Source organism: Hemitrygon akajei, chromosome 30 (genome assembly GCF_048418815.1).
Source record: "Hemitrygon akajei chromosome 30, sHemAka1.3, whole genome shotgun sequence".
NCBI lineage: Eukaryota > Metazoa > Chordata > Chondrichthyes > Myliobatiformes > Dasyatidae > Hemitrygon > Hemitrygon akajei.
Genome location: NC_133153.1, coordinates 28,620,661 through 28,639,134, shown reverse-complemented (window position 1 = coordinate 28,639,134; position 18,474 = coordinate 28,620,661). Strand labels below are relative to the sequence as shown.

The 18,474-nt window shown below is 42.7% G+C and overlaps 1 protein-coding gene across 2 annotated transcripts in view; it reads left to right on the top strand.

The window, feature by feature from the left end:
• Window positions 1-18,474, top strand: part of LOC140718912 (NT-3 growth factor receptor-like) — an 878,600-nt gene that overhangs the window by 839,307 nt on the left and 20,819 nt on the right. For both annotated transcript variants that reach the window (XM_073033211.1, XM_073033212.1), the window contains exon 15: window positions 10,620-10,860. In XM_073033211.1, the coding sequence (XP_072889312.1) occupies window positions 10,620-10,860 (241 nt within the window). The remainder of the gene's footprint in view (window positions 1-10,619; window positions 10,861-18,474) is intronic.

Here is an 18,474-nt window from a genome sequence, read left to right as displayed (position 1 = left end):
AAAAGTATGCCCCCTTGTTCAGCCCTGGGAAAAAGCCTCTGGCTATCCACACGATCAATGCCTTTCATCATCTTATACACCTCCATCAGGACACCTCTCATCCTCCATTGCTCCAAGGAGAAAAGGCCAAGTTCGCTCAACCTATTCTCATAAGACATGTTCCCCAATCCAGGCAGCAATTTTGTAAATCTCCTCTGCACTGTCTCGATTGTATCCACATACTTCCTGTAGTGTGACCAAAACCGAACTGTAGTAGTCCAACTGGGATCTAACTAACATCTAACTAATTTATTATCATTTCTTTCTTTTTGCATTTGCACAGTTTGATGTCTTTTGCACACTGTTTGAACATTCAAGTTGGTGCAGACTTTCATTGATTCTATCGTGGTTATTATTCTATTATGGATTTACTGAGTAGACCCGTAAGGATCTTCTTACCATTTAAACATTTAAAGTGCCATGCAGTTTTCAGGCTGTGCAAAAGTTTCTGCTCAGAACAATAGCTGGTCTGCACAGCTGTACGAAAAAATAGAGGGAATATTGTGGTCAAGAAGTTCAGTGCCCCACACACCCCTCACACAAACTCTTCTCCTTCCTGCCATCTGGCAAAAGGCACCAAAGCATTCAGGCTCTCACAATCAGACTGTGCAACAGTTTCTTTCCCCAAGCCATCAGACTCCTCAATACCCAGAGCCTGGACTGACACCAACTTACTGCCCTCTACTGTGCCTGTTGTCTTGTTTGAATGTGAATAAGTGTGAGGTTATCCACTTTGGGGGTAAGAACAGGAAGGCAGATTATTATCTGAACGGTGTAAAGTTAGGTAAGGGAGAAATACAAAGAGATTTAGGAGTCCTTGTTCATCAGTCACTGAAGGTGAATGAGCAAGTGCAGCAGGCAGTGAAGAAGGCTAATGGAATGTTGGCCTTTATTACAAAGGGAATTGAGTACAAGAGCAAGGAAATCCTCTTGCATTTGTACAGGGCCCTGGTGCGACCACACCTGGAGTATTGTGTACAGTTTTGGTCTCCAGGGTTAAGGAAGGACATCCTGGCTGTAGAGGAAGTGCAGCGTAGATTCACGAGGTTAATTCCTGGGATGTCAGGACTGTCTTATGCAGAGAGGTTAGAGAGACTGGGCTTGTACACGCTGGAATTAAGGAGATTGAGAGGGGATCTGATTGCAACATATAAGATTATTAAGGGATTGGACAAGATAGAGGCAGGAAATATGTTCCAGATGCTGAGAGAGTCCAGTACCAGAGGGCATGGTTTGACGAATAAGGGGTAGGTCATTTAGGACAGAGTTAAGGAAAAACTTCTTCTCCCAGAGAGTTGTGGGGGTCTGGAATGCACTGCCTCGGAAGGCAGTGGAGGCCAATTCTCTGGATGCTTTCAAGAAGAAGCTAGATAGGTATCTTATGGATAGGGGAATCAAGGGATATGGGGACAAGGCAGGAACCGGGTATTGATAGTAGATGATCAGCCATGATCTCAAAATGGCAGTGCAGGCTCGAAGGGCCGAATGGTCTACTTCTGCACCTATTGTCTATTGTTTATTATTTATGGTAATGCCTGCACTGTTTTGTGCACTTTATGCAGTCCTGGGTAGGTCTGTAGTCTAGTGTAGTTTTTTTTTGTGTTGTTTTTACGTAGTTCAGTGTAGTTTTTGTACTGCTTCTTGTAGCACCATGGTCCTGAAAAACATTGTCTCATTTTTACTGTGTACTGTACCAGCAGTTATGGTCGAAATGACAATAAAAAGTGACTTGACTTGACTTGACAGTTGTTCAGATCAGTCATCAGAATGGGGCAGACATGTCATTTAAGTGAATTGGACTGTGGAATGGTTGTTGGTGCCAGATGGGGTGGTATGAGTATCTCAGAAACTACTGATTGCTTATGATTTTCACACACAACAGTCTCCAGAATTTAGAGAATTGGTGCAAAAAAATTCAAAAAGTATCATCCAGTGAGCAGTAGTTCCGTGGGTGAAAATGCCTTGTTAATGAGAGAGGTCAAAGAAGAATGGCCAGACTGGTTCAAGCTGGCAGGAAGGTGACAATAATCCATATTACCACATGTTCCAACAGTGGTGTGCAGAAGAGCATTTCTGAACACACAGCTCATTGAACTTTGAAGTGGATGGGCTACAGCAGCAGAAAACCACAAGAATACACTAAGTGGCCACTTTATTAGGTACAGGAGATACCTAATAAGCTGGCCACTGAGTGGACGCACCTTGATAGTAAATTTACTTAAAACTTTGAACTTCAATATTTCACTAGTTCCATTTAATATCTGAGAATGTATACAATATTCAACCTGAAATTCTTGGTCTTCACAGACAGCCACAAAAACAGAAGAGTACCCCAAAGAATGAATGCCAGTAAAAATATTAGAAGCCCAAAGTCCCCTTCTCTTCCCTTCCACACACAAACAACAGCAACGCGTCAGCTCTCCCCTCCCCCTACTTACTTCGGCAAAAATACACCAGCATCTACCACCCACCAAGCAAACAATAGCAAAGCCCCCAAGAGAGACCATGATCTACAGTACAGAAAAACGAATCATTCACCCAACCAATTCAACATGCTACAGGCTCCCTCTCTCCTTAATAAAGGGGCAAAGAGATTTACGATGATACACTTTGAATCAGTCAATGTCCATACTACCACACGCAAGTCCAGGTGTGACTTGCCCGTACAAAAAGCATTTGAATAGGTAATTTCCTTCTATTAAGACCTGTTTTCATGGCCACATTCCATGCTGTTTCCGAGTTGCACAGTTGCGGTGACTGATGTCACTGCCCAGCATTCCCATTGCAAAAGTACACAATCCTACACTTCATTATGCACAACTTGTGCTCGAAAAGTGTGATTGCTTTTCCACTTCAGCTCAATAAGAAAAAACATGCACTACGTGATTGAATTTCTGGGCTTTTGTTTACAAGTAGTTTGTCCCAGAGAAGGGATGTTGCTTCTTTCAATGATGCTGGAAGAGGAGAAATATAGTGAAGCCCTTGGCAACATAACTATTTGTAATCTTCCATCCTTGTTGCAATCCCAAGACTTTGGGTCAAATTGTACATCTCTCGGTTGAAACAAGTAAATATTGAGCAACAGCCGGTGTTGTTGACTGAAGCATCGCGGGTGATCGGAACATCGAGACAGCAGTGTACACTGCTGTCAAAATAAGCGACACTGCAGACTGTAACTAAGTAACAGCGAGCTTTGGGTCTCCCTCTCACTGTGGCAGGAGTGATACCTCTCTCTCCCTTGTTAGTGCAACAGAGAGCCTGTGGATTTTGCAGTGCTGGGCTGAACAGTGTTTTTCTTTGAGGGACTCTAGAGTATGCTCGCCTCGAGGGCTTTGCTGTTCCTTGCATGGAGGGTAGTTGGGGGGGGTCTGATGCTTTTGCTAAGGCAGGTGGGGCGAGTGGCAAGGGGGAAGGTTGAATCTTTTGCCTCTATTTGTGCGTGGAAGAGGGGATTGGGCTTTGGAGTCCTAACATTTTTTTCATTTTTCTTCCATTTTGTGGATGTCTACAAAGATTAAGACATTCAGGATGTATACTGTGTATGCTCTCTGATATTAAATGGGACTCATTGAATCACTGAACAGCATAAGTGTAGGCTTCGGCAAATACCTAGAGAAAAACAGACTGCCATGAAGTACAAGCAACACACACAAAATGCTGGTGGAACGCAGCAGGCCAGGCTGCATCTATAGGAAGAAGCACTGTCGACGTTTCGGGCCGAGACCCTTCAACCCTAACCCTAACTCTTTGTACTTCTTCCTATAGATGCTGCCTGGCCTGCTGCGTTCCACCAGCACTTTGTTTGTGTTGCTTAAATTTCCAGCATCTTCAGATTTTTTCATGTTTGTGCCATAAAGTACAACAAGGTTGCTAATGAGATTCAGGCTGTCTGCTCCCAGTCACTATGTGTCAGTTCCTGCAGCCAAAAAATATGAAGTGCCCCATCTTTGGATGTGGTTCATTCATAAACATCCAAGCTTTAAATATTAATGGATCTGATTCTTGTCAACCATCCCCTCCTTTATCCTTCTTTCATTTCCTTCTGTCAGATATTAGCAGAAGATGAGTGGGTTGCCAAAGAATGAGATTCTTTAGAATCCATGAGGACTTCAAAGATATGACAAATTTTTTCCTCCAAAGCAACTGTCAACACGAAGGAGGTCGGAGTCAGAATCAGATTTATTATCACTGATTTAAATTACAAGAAATGTGTAACTTTGTGGATGCAGTACAGCGCAAAAACATAAAATTACTATAAACACTACAAAAATAAAAGTAAGTGCAAATTAAAAGGAATAGATCCAGCTTTTTTTCTCCAGTCCTGCCGAAGGGTTTCAGCCCGAAATGTCAGTTGTACTTTTTACCATAGAAGCTGCCTGGCCTGCTGCGTTCCTCCAGCATTTTATGTGTGCTGCCAGGATTTCCAGCATCTGCAGATTTTCTCTTGTTTGTGAATAGATTCATGGACTGTTCAGAAATCTGATGGCACAGCAGTAGAAGCTGTTTCTGAGTGTGGGTCTTCAAGCTCCTGTACTCTTCCCCATTGAAAGTAAAGAGAAGAGGACATGTCATAGATGGTGGAGGTCGTTATTCATGGATGTCACCTTCCTGAAGCCCTTTGACTTGAACATGTCTTCGATGGTGTGGACTGCACCGTCACCGATCACAAGACCCCGCAGCGGATAGTGAGGTCAGCTGAGAAGATCACTGGGGGGTCTCTCTTCCCGCCATTACAGACATTTACACTACACACTGCATCTGCAAAGCAAACAGCATTATGAAAGACCTGACACACCTCTCATACAAACTCTTCTCCCTCCTGCCATCTGGCAAAAGGCCGTAGCATTCAGGCTCTCATGACCAGACTATGTAACAGTTTTTTCCCCCCAAGCCATCAGACTCCTCAATACCCAGAGTCTGGACTGACACCAACTTACTGCCCTCTACTGTGCCTATTGTTTTGTTTATTATTTATTGTAATGGCCGCACTGTTTTGTGCACTTTATGCAGTCCTGGGTAGGTCTGTAGTCTAGTGTAGTTTTTTTCTGTGTTGTTTTTACGTAGTTCAGTGTAGTTTTTGTTTTGTTTCTGTAGCATCATGGCCCTGAAAAACGTCTTGTTTTTACTGTGTACTGTGCCAGCAGTTATGGTCGAAATGACAATAAAAAGTGACTTGAACTTGACTTGAACTTGAATTTGAGGATTCTGCCGTGATGGAGTTGACTGAGTCCACAAAACTCTGCAGCCTCTTATGATCTTCTCCATACCAGGCTGTGATGCAAACCAATCAACACGTTCTCCATGAGACATATATAGAAATTTGCATAAGAGCCAAACCTCCTCAAGCTCCCAATGAAGTACAGCTATTGGCATGTCTTCTTCATGATTACGTCAATACTTTGGGTGCACAGCGGGGGAAACTGCATGCAAGGAGACAAGGAACACTAGGCAACATGGGGGTTGGACTGGAAAGAGAACATAGTGAGTGTAGCCATTATCTCATTGAATGCCAGCACAGGTTTGAGGGGGTCATACGACCTACTCCTGTTTCCATTGTCCATATGTTGTTCACTCCGAACTTGCTGGAAAATGGAGTCCCTCTCTTCTAAGTATTTATGTTTTCTAGTAACACTTGCATTTGAATGGCTCCTTTATACATTCAATATTCATAACCTGGGGAAGATGTGAACCAAATTAATGCTGACTTTTCCATTGAGAGAAAGTTGGCCAGGCCAGTTCCTGAGAAAGCAAATCTGACGTAGAAGGAGACATTGTGAAAGATAAACCTCTGTTCAAGTCCAGCTGAAGGATCTCAACCCAAAATGTCAGTTGCTCGTTCTCCTTCTCCATAGCTACTACCTGAGTTGCTGAGTTCCTCCAATGTCTAGTGTGTTGCTTTAGATTCCACCTTCTGCTGTCTCTTCAATCTCTCATAAGCTTCTATGCTTCAAAGTTTTGAAGAATGGAAGGTGATCTCATTGAAATAATAAATAAATATCTTATTGAGAGACAGATAATAGTTTATTCCACTTGTTGAGAAGTCTCGGATTTAAGGTCACAGTCTTATTACAAGGAAAATGCCATTTATTGCAGATGAAAAGAAGTCCCCTTACAGAGAGAGAGAGAGAACATTTTGAAATCCTCTATGCAAGTTGTCTCAGGAGGTGCAGCCGTTAAATGCCATGACACCAAGGTCAGATTGCATGGCAGCACAGGGATTAACAAAGTTGCTTTACAGCACCGACGATCACCAATCGGGGTTCAATTCCCGCCCCCTGTCTGTAAGGAGTTTGTGCGTTCCCCCCGTGACTGCGCGGTTTTCCTCCGGGTGCTCCTGATTCCAAAGATGTACGGGTTTGGGTTAGTGAGTTGTGGATGTGCTATGTTGGCACCAGGAACTTGGTGAGACTTGCACAACTCAGACTGTGTTGATCGTTGATGCAAAACACCACATTTCACTGCATGCTGCAATGTTTTGATGTACATGTGACAAATAAAGCTCACCTTTGGATCTTTATCTTTACATTTCCGGGTACGACAGCCCCGGAATAGAAGGGCGTCTTTTTAGAATAGAGATGAGGAGGAATTTCTTTAGCCAGAGGATGGTGAATCTGTGGAATTCATTGCTGTGGAAGCCAAATCATTGGGTATACATAAAGCAGAGGTCGAAAGGTTCTTGATTAGCAAGGATGTCAAAGTTAACGGGGAGAAGGTTGGGGAATGAGGAAGAGAAGCATAATAAGTCAGCCACGGTGAAATGACAGAGCAAACTCAATGAGCCAAATTGCCTACACCTGCTCCTATACCTTATTGTATTAATAGAGAAATCAAGCACAATAATGATAGGACATAAACTGGAATTGACTGAGCCACATTGTTTAAGAGAGTAGGCTAGAGAGGCCGAAGGGAAACTCCTGCTCCTATTTCTTAAGTTATTTAAAATAATAAATGGTACAACAAAAAGATTATGATGTAGGGTCATCAAACCGAAATATTAAATTGTTTTGTTCTCTGTAGATGCTACCTAACCTGCTAAGCATTTCCAGCATCTTCTCATTTTTATTTCAGATTTCCAGCATCTGCAGATCTTTTTTTTCTTATAGAAAATGTTCATTGGGAATGGTGCAAAATCAGCAGTGGAAGTAAGTCAAGGGAAAACTGGGTTCAAACCTATGAGGGTAATGTCTAGGACAGCTTCAAAGGACCTTTTCATGCTGACAGACCAGTACCAGGGGGCTTTGAAGCACAGTGCATTGAAGAAAATCCACAGAATAGAGTCATAGAGTCATACTCCGCTACAGCACCAAAACAGGCCCTTTGGCCCATCTAATCCATGCTGAGCTGTTATTCCGTCCAGGCCCATCCATCACCAACCACATCATCGTCATTATGTGCCATGTCTATGACCATGATTGTTTTTGGCAAATTTTTTCTAAGGTTAGAGCTTTGCGATTGGCTTCTTCTTTTCAAGGCGGGTGACCAATACACTTCAGAGACTGTCTGCCTGGCTTCAGTTGTCGTAAAACCAGGAATTGTGAAATGCACCAGCTGCTCATACAACCATCCATCATCAGCTCCCATGGCTTCATGTGACCCTGATCGGGACTAAGCAGGTGCTACACCTTGCCCAAGGGTGACTATACAGTCCAGTGAAGGGTAGGAGTGCCTTACACCTCCTTTGGTAGAGACTTATCTCCACCCTGCCACCCATATCTAGACCTGAATCATTTAATAAACAAAGTGGCAAGAGAACGCAGGGTTAAACTGATAGATCGCATGGTCTTCTTAACACATTTTGTGATCTTGACAAATGCCTTTTGAGTCAGGATTGCAAAGAGATGGAAAGATACATTCTGAAGGTAATTCTGATAGTTGAACTCAGACAGAGGATGTAGGAATTGAGTTTGTCATATTTTTCCAATTGTTTTAGTTGAAGAAATGCCACAGAACTACAAAAGTATGGAAAACAATGGTGTTTACATTTTAGGCATTGCTTTCAATAACTTTGTACCCTCAGGAAGTCAGCTTGTGAACTTTTTTCCCTTTTGAGTTTCATTCCTTACAGCAATGACATTGGATGTTTATTCCCTCACACAAGGATCTTGATTGCTTTGTTTTTTCATTCCCCTGGGTAGTCATTTTGATGGGCTACTCCCTTGATGCATTTACCGTGCAGATTCTAATTTTTCACACGGTTGCATAAAGAGATCTTCTCCAGGAATGGGAAAACCTTTTGAACTCGTCTGTTTGTTTTCGAGGATAATGGGATAATTCAGCCTCATCTCTGCATGCACTCCAGAGCTCTCCGCCCGCAATCTCCTGTTGAAGTTTCGTTCCCACAGGCAGTGTTTTTTTCACTCATCACGTTCAAACCAGAAAGTAAAACAAAATGCTGACATTAGTGCCAAGTTGCTTTGTGCATTAACCACAGATCACGAGCTGGGTTTGTGCTGGCATTTGTACTATTGAAAGTGTATCCTTTTATTCCAGCCATCAATCTAATATTACACACAAGTTAACAAATAGGCAGCCAGCCTTCTCTGGGCTGCTGCAAAGGGAACAGTGCCAGTAGCCCCAGGGATAGTATAAACAGACAGAACAGGACAACTGCAGTACTACTGCTTGTGATTGTGCTTTTCTGGTGAAAACAGGCCAGGAGCTTTAGATGAGTAGAGGATATTCCTTGCAGGGATAAAGATAAGTAGGGGGTTACTCTATAACGAGGGATAAGAGGATTGTTGTGAAGGAAAGGGGAGACGGGTTCACTTAGTCCTTAAGCTGTGCTGGACCTGGACTCAGTCGGTGTATGGCTAGAATGTAATCTATCTTACTCGAGCTGTACCTACTCTGGGATCGCTTGACCATTCCTGCCATTTTTAAACACGTCATGAACAGCTTGATGGTAATAAGGTGAAGGTAAATAAAAACTGATGAATGCCGGAGGAACAAGGAGGTCACAAGGAGAGCGATCCGTAGAGAAAATAGACGGTGGGGAGGTGGAGGTAAAGATGTGCTTAGTGGTAGCTGTCAAAGTTCCGACTGTTAATTCCCCATTTTCTCCTAATTCCCTTTGATTGTGCCACGGTTCCGACCATTAATTCTCCATTTTCTCCTAATTTCCTTTGACAGCAGCAGGCCTGGTTTTTGTCAAGACCTGCAGCATAAGAACCCCATCTTTGCACCCACTAGTTGCCAGATCATTGGTTTTGCCAGTGTGGTAATTAGCGTTTCCTGGCAGCTTAGGATTGTGTGTTCTAAGTTTTGCTTCAGTACCGAGATTTACCTGTGAAACTCTGTCTCTCCATGTCAAGATAAGTTTTCTAAGTTCTACTCCAGTTACGATGTGTACCTGTGTAACTCCGTCTCTCCGTGCTAAGAAAAGCTTTGTCTGCTGCTTCCCTTTCTATACTGTGTCAAGATAAGTTCTGCCTGGCTCCTGCTTTCCTGCACTCCCTCCTGTTTGCCGTTCAACACTCATGCCCGTGACTGCATCCTAACCCTATCTCTGTGCCTGTGTCCTGCGTTCGGGTTTGCCCTGTTCTCTACAACAGTAGCATTATGTTAGAAATCGTGGAAGTTATGGGGAATGATGTGCTGGACTTCTTCTTCAGCCCTTTACCTCTTCAACCAATCACCTCCCTTCCCCCACCCACCCATCTTCCCCTTCACCTGGTCTCACCTATCACCTGCCAGCATGTACTCTTCCTCCTCCACCCATCTTCTCGCTCTGCTTTCTGACCCCTTCTTTTCCAGTCCTGATGAAGGTTCTTAACACAAAATGTAGACAGTTTATTCCCTCCAAGGAATAGCATATCCATCAAAGAGAAAACCTACCTCCCTAACCTAGTTTGGTCTATTTGTCACTACAGAGCTGCCAACACAAGTTTTAACAGCTTCAGTTCAGGAGCAGTGAATACCAGTATTACCAAGCTAGGAATAAAGGTGCTGCCTGACCTGCTGAGTTCCTCCAGCATTTTGTGATTGTTGCTTAAGATTTCCAGATCTGCGGAATTTGTGTTAATAAAAGCGGAGGATACAGTAGTGTAGTGGTTACTACACTAGCCATTCTCATCTGACCTCTGTCATTAACAAGGCACTTTCACCCACAGAAATGACATTCAGTGAATTTTTTTTTGTTTCTTTCATCATTCTCTATAAACTCTAGAGACTGTTTTAAGTGAAAATCTCAGGGGATCAGCAGGTTCTGAAATACTCAGATCACCCCATCTGGCACCAACAATCATTTTATGGTCAAAGTCAGTTAGATCACATTTCTTCCCCAATCTGATGTTTGGTATGAATAACAACTGAAACTCTTGACCATATATGCATAATCTCCACATGCTTTTGTGCATTGAGTTGCTGCCATGTGATTTTCTGATTAGATTTTTGCATTAATAAGCAGGTATACAGGTGTAACTAATATAATGGCCACAGAGTGTGTGAACACAGGAGTCACCTGATGAGACTTGAACATGGAAGAACCAGACCTACCCTGGCTCTGCTTTGTGGTCAAGCCCCCGTGTGGGGGTGGTGACATTTAATGGTTAACCAATCCTTCTGACTGTCCTCTTCCATAGGGCTCGGGGTCCAGATGCGATGATCCTGGTGGATGGACAGCCACGAATGAAAGGGGAGCTGACCATCGCGCAGATGCTGAACATTGCCACCCAGATCGCTTCTGGCATGGTTTACCTGGCCTCACAGCACTTCGTGCACAGGGACCTGGCCACACGCAATTGCCTGGTCGGAGGATCTGTACAGGTCAAAATTGGAGATTTTGGAATGTCAAGAGATGTCTACAGTACCGATTATTACAGGGTAGGTACTTACTGAATACAGAACATCACAGTGCGTGTATCTCATTGACCACAGGACATTAAAGTGTAGATACCTTGTTAACCACGGGACATTATTTTTATTACCTTATCATCTGCTAGTTATTGAAGATACCTCACTGACTGTAGAACATTACAAACTAGTATCCTTGTTCACCACTGCATATGAACAGTTAAGTATTTCGCTGATCACTGGTTATTATGTTGGAGGCATTTCACTAACCACAGATCACTACAGAGTAGAGTTCTTACTGACCATGAGAGAAAGTGCCTGATGAGTCTCTGAGTATTATGTTAGATGTAATAACTTACATCTTAAATAATAACTTAAGACTAACCTTAAGTTATTACGGGGAATGTAGATCACTGGCCACATGACGTTAGGAGGTATACAGCATATCTCTAACCTCCATTAACGCTCTCTGTGTAACCATAATCTCCTTCACTCTTGATATTAAGATTAGCTTCATTTGTCACATCTACATCAAAACATTGAAACATGCACTGAAACGCATTCTTTGCATCCATGACCAATACATTCCGAGGATTCTGCTGGGGGCAGCCTGCAAGTGCCACCACTTGCGCCAACATAGCATGCCCACAACTCACTCATCTGAACCCATACGTCTTTGAAACGTGTGAGGAAACTGGAGCGCCTAGAGGAAATCCGCACTGTCGAGGGGAAAATGTACAAACTCCCTGCAGATGGAGTGGTGGGAATTGAACCTCATTTGGTGCTGTAAGGTGATGCCCTAACCACCATACTACCATGCCGCTCTATTTCTGCTGAAATGCTGACCATCTAACTTCCCTTCCTGCCACTTGTACTAAATGGACGTTGTGAATGTCTGCCTACACTTATGTACCATCCACTTCAATCTCCAAATCACTTGCCATCTTTGTCTCTGCATAAAAACCTGTGGTTTTATTCTTTCCTGGAGTTCAGAAGAATAGGAAGGATTTCATTGAGACATACTTGAAGCCTAGGCACTAGACAGATAAAAATACAGAGCGGATGTTTCCCTGGTGCAGCAATTTGGACTTTGTAGGGAAGTCTCAAAGCAGAGAGGATGAAGCAAGTGGAACTTGGAAGCAAAAAAAGTTGTGGAACCTGAGATAGATTTTTGGGAGTCAAGAGCCACAGGAATTGAGCATGAAGTGGAGTTAAGATCAAAGATCAGATAAATTGTACTTTTATCCACTGACAGAACAGGCTTAAGGGTCATTTGGCCTATTTCTCCTACCATTTCATTTCTTATCTCCTTATACCAAACCTTTAATTACCCCATCACACTGGGAATCCAAGACCATCTTTCCAGCAGCTCAACATCTGAATCCCTTCAATTACATTTCTGCAACAACATCAGATTCAGAAGTGAAATATTTGTGTCTGTGGCTGGTATGTGATCTGCTTCCCTTCTCTGAATACAGTCAACCCTTCAGTGTTTCTCTTGCATTAACCACCCTAACGAGGCTGCTATTGTTATGGTCAAGACCCAATTTCCACATAGTTTATCCTAAGTAACATCCCCCTGCTCCTATATGGTTAAAAGTATCCTGATTGCTTGTGTATGTTGTGGTATGGCAAACTGTATACAGAGGCACATAAAGATCTGCAGAGGCTGGTGGTTTCAGCCCAATACATCACTGGTACATCTTTCCCACCCGCTGATAGTATCTACAGGGGCTGCCTCTAGAAGGCAACAACCATCAGGGACCTTCTCACAACTACGATCTGGCAGGAAGTACAAAAGCCTCAAGTCCCATGGCACCCAGGTTCAAGAACCGTTACTTCCCATCAACCATTCTGTGCTTCTCCATAGACTGTGCCTGATTTGATGAGTACCTCCAGCATTTTGTGTGTTGCTCAAGTTTTCCAGCATCTGCAGAATTTCTTGTGTCCGCTAAATTTGTCGTTGGTTTGGAATCCAGCATCTTGTTTTAAATTAAATTTCTCCAAAGTAAGTTGCACACATTTCCCTCTTTAGAAAGCTCTCAATGCTTCTACTTTCCAACAGGTAATATCTCAAATTTAGCTTATTTCAGGGTAGGTGTTAGGCTTTTCCTTATTATAAAAGGCCTCATTCAATGAGCACTTTATTTTTCCTTAAACCATCCTGACTGCAGGATGCACCTCATCCCACTGAGTGGGAGACAAGACTAGACAACAAATTCTAGCTTCTGACACAGCTGAGCCGAAAGGAGTATTACCAAACTTTGTTCAACAGTGCAACTCATATTTTGACAGTACTCAATCTGACACTATTCCCAAAATCACCTTCTAGTGCTGGCATTGGAGAGAGTCCAGAGGAGGTTTGCAAGACTGATCCCAGGTATGAGAGGACTATCATATAAGGAGTATTTGAAGGCTCTGGGCCTCTATTTGCTGGAATTTAGAAGAATGATGGGGGTGGATGGGTATTTAATTGAAACCAATAGAATTTTGAAAGGCTTAGATACATGGATGTGGAGAGGATGTTTGCTATAGTGGGAGAGTGTACAACCCAAGAGCACAGCGTCAAAATAGATGGGCGCCCCTTTGGAACAGAGATTATGAGGAATTTCTTTAGCCAGAAGGTGGTGAGTCTGTGAAAGTCACTGCCACAGATAGCTGTGAAGACCAAGTCAGTAGATATATTTATAGTGGAGGTTGATAGGTTCTTGATTAGTAAGGGTGTTAAAGGATATGGGGAGATGGCAGGAGAATGGAGTTGAGAGCAATAATAAATCAGCCATGATGGAATGTCAGAGAAATTTCAATGGGCTGCTCCTATGTTTTATAGTCTTATAAAATCTCTAGATACTTTCATCTGGGGTACAATCTGAATAAAAGCCAATCTGTTATTTTCCAATATTAATTCTCCATTTCTACTTCTTGGGAGTTGATCATTCAACCCACTCAAACCAAAGGCCTTGTACTTCCATATTTCTTAATGCCATAGGAGTTCATTTCAGCCTGTCGAAGGCCACTCACTGACCAATCTTATTGCTCAACTCATTTTTCCTGTAACCTATCTTCCCCGCATTCTTTATCAACTCCCCCCAGTTCTGTTGTTTATCTGAACACTAAGGACATTGTTTATGGCCTTTTCACCTACTAACCTGCATATCTCTGGACCAGTTTACACGGGAAACCCAAGCAACTGCAGCGAGAATCTTAAACAACCTTGCAGACAGTCTGGATCTAAGCTATGCCAATGAAGCCGTGAGGCACCAAATCTACAGCTTATTCAAGGTTGTCCCTGCTCTATGACAAGTTAAGCAGCTCTTCCTGGATTCCCTTTTCAAAGATCTTATACACGTGGAATAGGCGGTGTTCCTGCTCAGGTGGAAAGAGCCTGTGGACAAGGAGGAAGGCAGATTAGCTCCATTGTCCCCATATTGTGTTCTGCGTGATTTTCATAGGAGTATCAGATCAGGCCAATCCAATCCCTTCATATTAAATGCAGATAATGTTTGAAGCATGTGACTAGATCATGCAGCATCCTCACAATAAAAACATAGAACATACAATAATGAACATATAAAATAGAACTTATAACAGAGAATGTTACAGCACAGGAGGGCCCTTCGGTCTACAATGATGTGCTGACCTTTTAACCTGCTCTAAGATCAATCTAACCGGCATAGCCCTCCATTTTGTACCATCCACATGCCAATCTAAGAGCTCCTTAAATGCCATTAATGTATCTGCATCTACCAGCACCCCTTACAGGGTGTTCCACACATTTACCACTCCGTGTAAAAAAGAATTATCATGTGGCAGCTACTCAAAGCATAAAAACACGCAGACATAGGCAAGAAGTTCAGTTGTTGCTCAGACCAAACATCAGAATGCGGAAGAAATGTGATCTAAGTGTCTTCAACCGTGGAATGATTGTTGGTGCCAGATGGGGTGGTTTGAGTATCTCGGAAACTCCTGATCTCCTGGGATTTTCATGCACAAAAGTCTCTCAAATTTGCAGAGTAGGGTGCGAAAGATTAAAGCATCGATGAGCAGCTGTTCTGTGGGCAAAAGCTTCTTGTTAGTGAGAGAGGTCAGAGAAGAATGGGCAGAGTGATTCAATCTGAAAGGAAAGCGACAGCAACTCAAATAACTATGCGGTACTCCAGTGATGTGCAGCATCACTGAACCTTGAAGTGGATGGGCTACAGCAGCAGAAGACCACGAACAGACAAAAATACAGTCAGTGGCCATTTTATTATGTATCGTCTGTACCTAATAAAGTGGCCACAGAGTGCAGTGTGAATATTTTCAGGCAGTCTCAGGCAGCAGTTGTAATGAAGGAGCTAGCTAAATTCTTTGTCCAGTAGGGCATTTTCACAGAGAAAGAATATCAACCCATGGCTCAAACTCCACCTCAGTCCAGCCCACCAATGGCAATGGCATTAAACTGGCAATGCTGCTTGGGGAAGCCAGCAAAAGTGAGTGAGCTTGAACACTGCTTCACCCCTCAGTTGAAAACAGGAAATGCCGAAAATATTTAAAGTTTAGGCACTATCCACAGAGTTAACACTTCAGGCCCAAGCACGTTTGAGTCCATTTCAGTTTCTGACAAAAGTGTCTTGACACTTGAAAGATAAACACTTCTTTTCTCTTCCCCACCGATGCTAACCACCCTGCTGAGCATTTCCAACATGTTCTGGTTTTATTTCAGAATTCCAGGAAGTTGTTTTTTAAAAAAATTTTCACTTGCAGCATCACAGCTTTCCCGTTATGAGATGAATGATTGAGGTTGATGCAGGTGATCCTTGTTAGACCGTGTATCTGAGGACAAGCCTAGTGCCCACTGCCGAGCAGGCTCCACATGTCAGAAGGGGACTGAACCACATGCATCCATTTCTTTTAATTAAATATTAAAACTGCTACTGTTCAGTTCCACAGTAACAAAAATCAGATATGTCTGCAAATCAGACCACTGTGGTGACTGTTAACAAGCGCTTTCCTACAATTTAATGATAGGTCATTATCGAAGTCATTACTGAAGTATTTAATATTGGTTTCACTGATGCATGCAGAAATGTATTCATTTCAACAAATCAATTGCAGGAAATACTTGGCATTGCCTCATGCACTTTGCTGTAAAGTCAATTAGAGGGTGTGTGTTAGTATCTGGGACCCAGATCATTTCATAATTGTAAATTACCACGTGTGGATTTAATTACTTCTGGATTTATTAGGCATTTCAACCTGATCTTCAGCGGATGAAGACTTGTCACTGTAGCTGTACACCAAATGCAGCAACAAATGTTTCCAGCTCCCTGGTGAAAACGCTAGATAGAGTGAGCGTGGAGAGGATATGTCCTATATTGAGGAATATTTCCAATTCCTTGGGATCTTGGGATCCCAGTTTCTCCAGAATTTCATTCTTCAAGTAATATGAAGTGTCACGATAAATGTTGAAACTCCATGTTGCACAGATACTCAGCAAAAGATTGGCCCTTTGAGACCAGGATTATAAGCAGTCACACCAGCTGCTGATTTCCTTGGTTATTCTTAACAATCAGGCACTGCTGAGTAATTAATTCAGTGAGCATTAGGACCTTGGGAAATCCTTACAACATTCTGGCATTTTTCTATAGGAATATCTCTGTAGCATTTTTCTGCTCCATCTAATAGTCCATTAACAAGAAGGCTAGACTATAAAAGCAAGGATGTAATGCTGTGCTTTATAAGGCATTGGTTGGACCGCACCTGGAGTATTGTGAGCAGATTTGGGACCTTATCTAAGAAAGGATATGCTGGCATTGGAGAGCATCCAGGAGAGGGTCAAAAGAAGATTCATGGGAATGAAAGGGTTAGCATTCCAAAAAATGTGTGGGATAGTAGGCTAATTGGCCATATGGGCACAATTGGGCAGCATAGGCTCATTTGGCCAAAAGGGCCTGTTGGTGTGCTGTGTCTCAAAATTAGAATTAAATAAAGTTAAATGCATGAGGGACGTTTAATGGCTCTGGACCTGTACTCACTGGAGTTTAAAGAATGCGAGGGGATTTCAATGAAACCTATTGAATATTGAAAGAGCTAGATAGAGTGGACATAGAGAGGATACTGCTTATAGTGAGGGAGCCTAGGACCCGAGGGCACAGCCTCAGAATACAAGATGTTCCTTTAGAAGGAGGAATTTCTTTAGCCAGTGAATCTGTGAAACTCATTGCCACAGATGGCTGTGGTGGTCAAGTCATTGGGTATATTTAAAGTGGAGGTTGATAGGTTCTTGGTTATTAAGTGTGTCAAGGGTTACAGGGAAATGGCAGGAAAATGATGTTGAGAGAGACGATAAATCGGCCTTGATGGATTGGTGGACTGGACATGATGGGCCAAATAGCCTAATTCTGTTTCTATGTTTCATAATCTCATGGTTTTATGGAATACAGTCCTTAATAGCACAGTGTTACAGTGAAAAAGCCTTAAACAGGGTCATTGAGTTGGGCAGTGGCTTTTCCCCGAGTGATCTAGAATTCAGCCCAGATTTAGAAGCTGAGAATATTCTGTTAATCAAACTCCCAGTGGTAATTGTCAGGTAACTTGCCCACTTTATGGTCCAGGTTACCCTGACAATGGAGATGCGACAGATAGGAAGTCAGTTACGGAGCAAATAGGGCCACTGTTGTGACCTGATGTATTTTCTTCTTAACATATGAAGCGCCTAATTCTATTTTCTTAGAAATCTGCCAATAATCCTGTTATCTGTGCTCTTTGAGAGGGTTATGTTTGAAAAGATTAAAGATGGCTCAGTTGAATCCTGAGATTGCCTTACTGTTGATTATCAATTCAGAAACACAAATCCCATCAATATCACTTACCAGTCCCAGGATGACGCTGCTCTTCCCTTTCCCATGCAGCTGATCAACAGCAAGAGATACAAGCCAGTCATTTTCACTAAAGAGTGCATATTGAGAACACGTTGACCTCCCTTCTAAACTCATTAAGAGTAACTTTAATTAAACTGAAATTTATTACACGCAACCCACTTTCCTCAGATTCAGCGATATTTTTTGTACAATTGGTTGCATTTGTACATTACACAGACTGATTGACAAAATTGTTTTCCACAGCTACGTGAAACTACAACATTGAAACAGGTTATTTGGTCCATCATTTCTGCTCTGATATTTACTCTCAATGTGTAGTGCTTTGTTCGCAGTTCACATTAATAACAAAATTCTGACAAATTCTTTCCAACATAGTTTTTTTCTAAAATACAGTACTGTGCAAAAGTCTTAGGCGCGCGCGCACACACACACACACACACATACACACATATATGGAGCGGAGAGCAAGTTTGTAAATATGGTAGGAGCAAAAGATTTTGGGAGTGGGGAGTGGCGGGAGGGATGTGGGACAGGTGGCAGAGAAGGAGTGGCAAGGGTGGTAGATGGCGTGGGTGCAGACACACCCAGTCCTGAGACACCAGGCAAGGTCAATTGATTCCAAACAATTGGTTTATTGATCTTTACAAAATGTCTCCCTGGTGCTTCCCACTCCCTCCCCTTTTCTCGACCGTGATTCCCCTCTCCCTGCCCTCTTCCCACTCTCAGTCCACAATAGAGACCCATATCAGAATTAGGTTTATCATCACTCACATATGTCATT